Source organism: Notothenia coriiceps, unplaced genomic scaffold (assembly GCF_000735185.1).
Source record: "Notothenia coriiceps isolate Sejong01 unplaced genomic scaffold, NC01 NC01_scaffold00019407, whole genome shotgun sequence".
Lineage (NCBI taxonomy): Eukaryota > Metazoa > Chordata > Actinopteri > Perciformes > Nototheniidae > Notothenia > Notothenia coriiceps.
In genome coordinates, this window is record NW_011352108.1 from 1 (window position 1) to 2,180 (window position 2,180).

At 34.6% G+C, this 2,180-nt stretch overlaps 1 protein-coding gene across 1 annotated transcript; it reads right to left on the reverse strand.

Annotated features, from left to right (window-relative positions):
- Positions 1 to 119: 119 nt before the first annotated feature.
- Positions 120 to 2,087, reverse strand: LOC104952027 (tyrosine-protein kinase Tec-like; the record flags this gene model as incomplete). Its single annotated transcript, XM_010778783.1, has 4 exons — positions 1,850 to 2,087; positions 652 to 855; positions 450 to 554; positions 120 to 201 (listed from the first exon to the last, which is right to left on the reverse strand). Coding segments are annotated over exons 2-4 (325 nt in total), but the record flags the coding sequence as incomplete, so codon positions are not given.
- Between the last annotated feature and the right edge of the window lie 93 nt (positions 2,088 to 2,180).

The following is a 2,180-nucleotide window of genomic DNA, read 5'->3' on the forward strand; positions in this document are numbered from 1 at the left end:
AAATATTAATAAAATAATAATAATAAAATAATAATAATAATGAAATAATAATAATAAAATAATAACAAAAAATATATACAATTATAAAATAATAATAAATAAAATAAATACAGACTGACCCTCTTTGAGGCTCTGCACCCAGTGAGTCCTGCTGTCGTGACTCGGAGCGAAAACGTAGAGAATGTTAGCGTCGTAAACAACCTGCACAAAAACACACAAGAAATACTTTGTTTTTCATCTTTGAATTGTGACCACATTTCCCCTCATTGTGTATTATTATGTATTATTTATTATACCCGGCTCCTTTAACTGCGATACGTTCCCGAGAATCATCGTGTTTCAAGTTTTTATTCCAATGTATGAAGTGATGAAGCTAATGTGGCAGTTTAAGAACACCACTCTACTGAAGCATCATGGGAAATGTAGTTCCTAGCATCCTCTCTTTGTACCTGGAAGGGGTATTTGTTCTGGCAGGGGATTATTCCTCCTCCGTTCTTCACGACCTCTGCGCATCTGATCCTGCTCAGCTCGATGGATCCTCTCCTGAACTTCTTCTGCTCATGGAGAGAAATATAACAAGAATATATATTAAAATTAAATCCAAATAATTCCTGAATAATATTTAAATATATGAATGTGATATGAAGTGACCTCTGCTCTCCCGTCGTAGTAGGTGAGTTTGCTCCTGGTCAGCACGAAAAGCCTCTCCTTGTAGTTCAGAGGAGAAGTTCTCTTCTTCTGCTGAGACCGCTTAATGAGCGTCTCCTCCAATAGCAGCTCAGCACTCATCCTGGCCCCGCCCCTGCCCTCAGCCCATTGGTGGAGCTCATCAGAAGGAGGCGGGCCCAAACTGAGCTGAGGAAAAAGTGGATTTAAATAAATTATTATAAAGCAATATTAAAATGTGCTTTTTCTTCCTTTTTTCTTTGTGTTTGAAACCAGTATTTCTGCAGGTAAAGGTCAGGGAATGCAAATGATACAAGTACTAGAATATTTGTCCAAAAATACACATTTATTTAAAAAAAAAGAAAAAAAGATAATACATTACAAAACATAATAATTATGTAAGAAATATGTTAACAATATATAAAAGACAATACCTTAAAACAAAGATGTACTACAATGTAAAACAACTGATAATATGTTAAAATATACATATTAAATATTAAAACAAATATATATATATGACAGTGTAAATACTAATAATAATGTTGAGAATAAGATCTTTGGTTAAGTGTTAAAACGCAAAAGTATCATATTAATAATATATAAATGACCTAATACATTCAGATTTATTATAATAGATTAATCAGTATTTTATATATATTTAAACATAGGTTTATTATTTATTATTATCCTACTTTTATTTATGTTATTTTAAGTATAATGGTATGCTTATACTTTTAAGAAATAAATTGTATTTCGGAACAGTTTTGCTGTGTGTACTTTTCACCACTTATTGGCGCTTTTAAGGTGCGGTGTGGTATTTTCCCACAGCTCCTGAACGCATCACAAGGAAACAAATAACGCACCTGCTCTCAGGTGCTTTACATTTTAGAGTCACTAACATTATAAAACCCACATTATTATAACCACAGGAGAACTACATACAGACTATTATATAATTAAATCATGTGTTTAGATGCTTTTACGTACTTTACGGTCATTTTGTCACTTAGTTTAGTACTTTGTTACGGTAAAGCTGAAGGACTTTGGTCGCAGTTGAGTCAAACCTCAGACTTTCTGCATTTTTTTGGACCGGTTTGCGCAACAGCAGCAGCAGCAGGTCAAATCATAATAAACGTTACGTAAAAGTGACGTAAGAGTTAAAACAAAATGATTTTCTTACCTTTTCTCGTCATTTTTATGCAGTTTTTAATCCGTACGTGTGCGTTTGTTTCCCATGTCACAGCGAGTGAAGAGGCAGGGATTCAGGAAATGAAGCAGAGGGGGCGGACACACAAACACATACACACACATACACACACACACACACACACACTGCGAGTACGAGGATGCGTGTGGTGTCAGAGTGGAAAAATGTTCAATATCAGCAACTGCTACATGAAGTGTGTGTGTGTGTGTGTGAATGCTGAAATGAAAATGAAAGCTTGAGTTAATCATTCACAGCTGACCGGGCAGGACTCTGTAGATTTAGCTATTTTAACTCAAATCTTTAA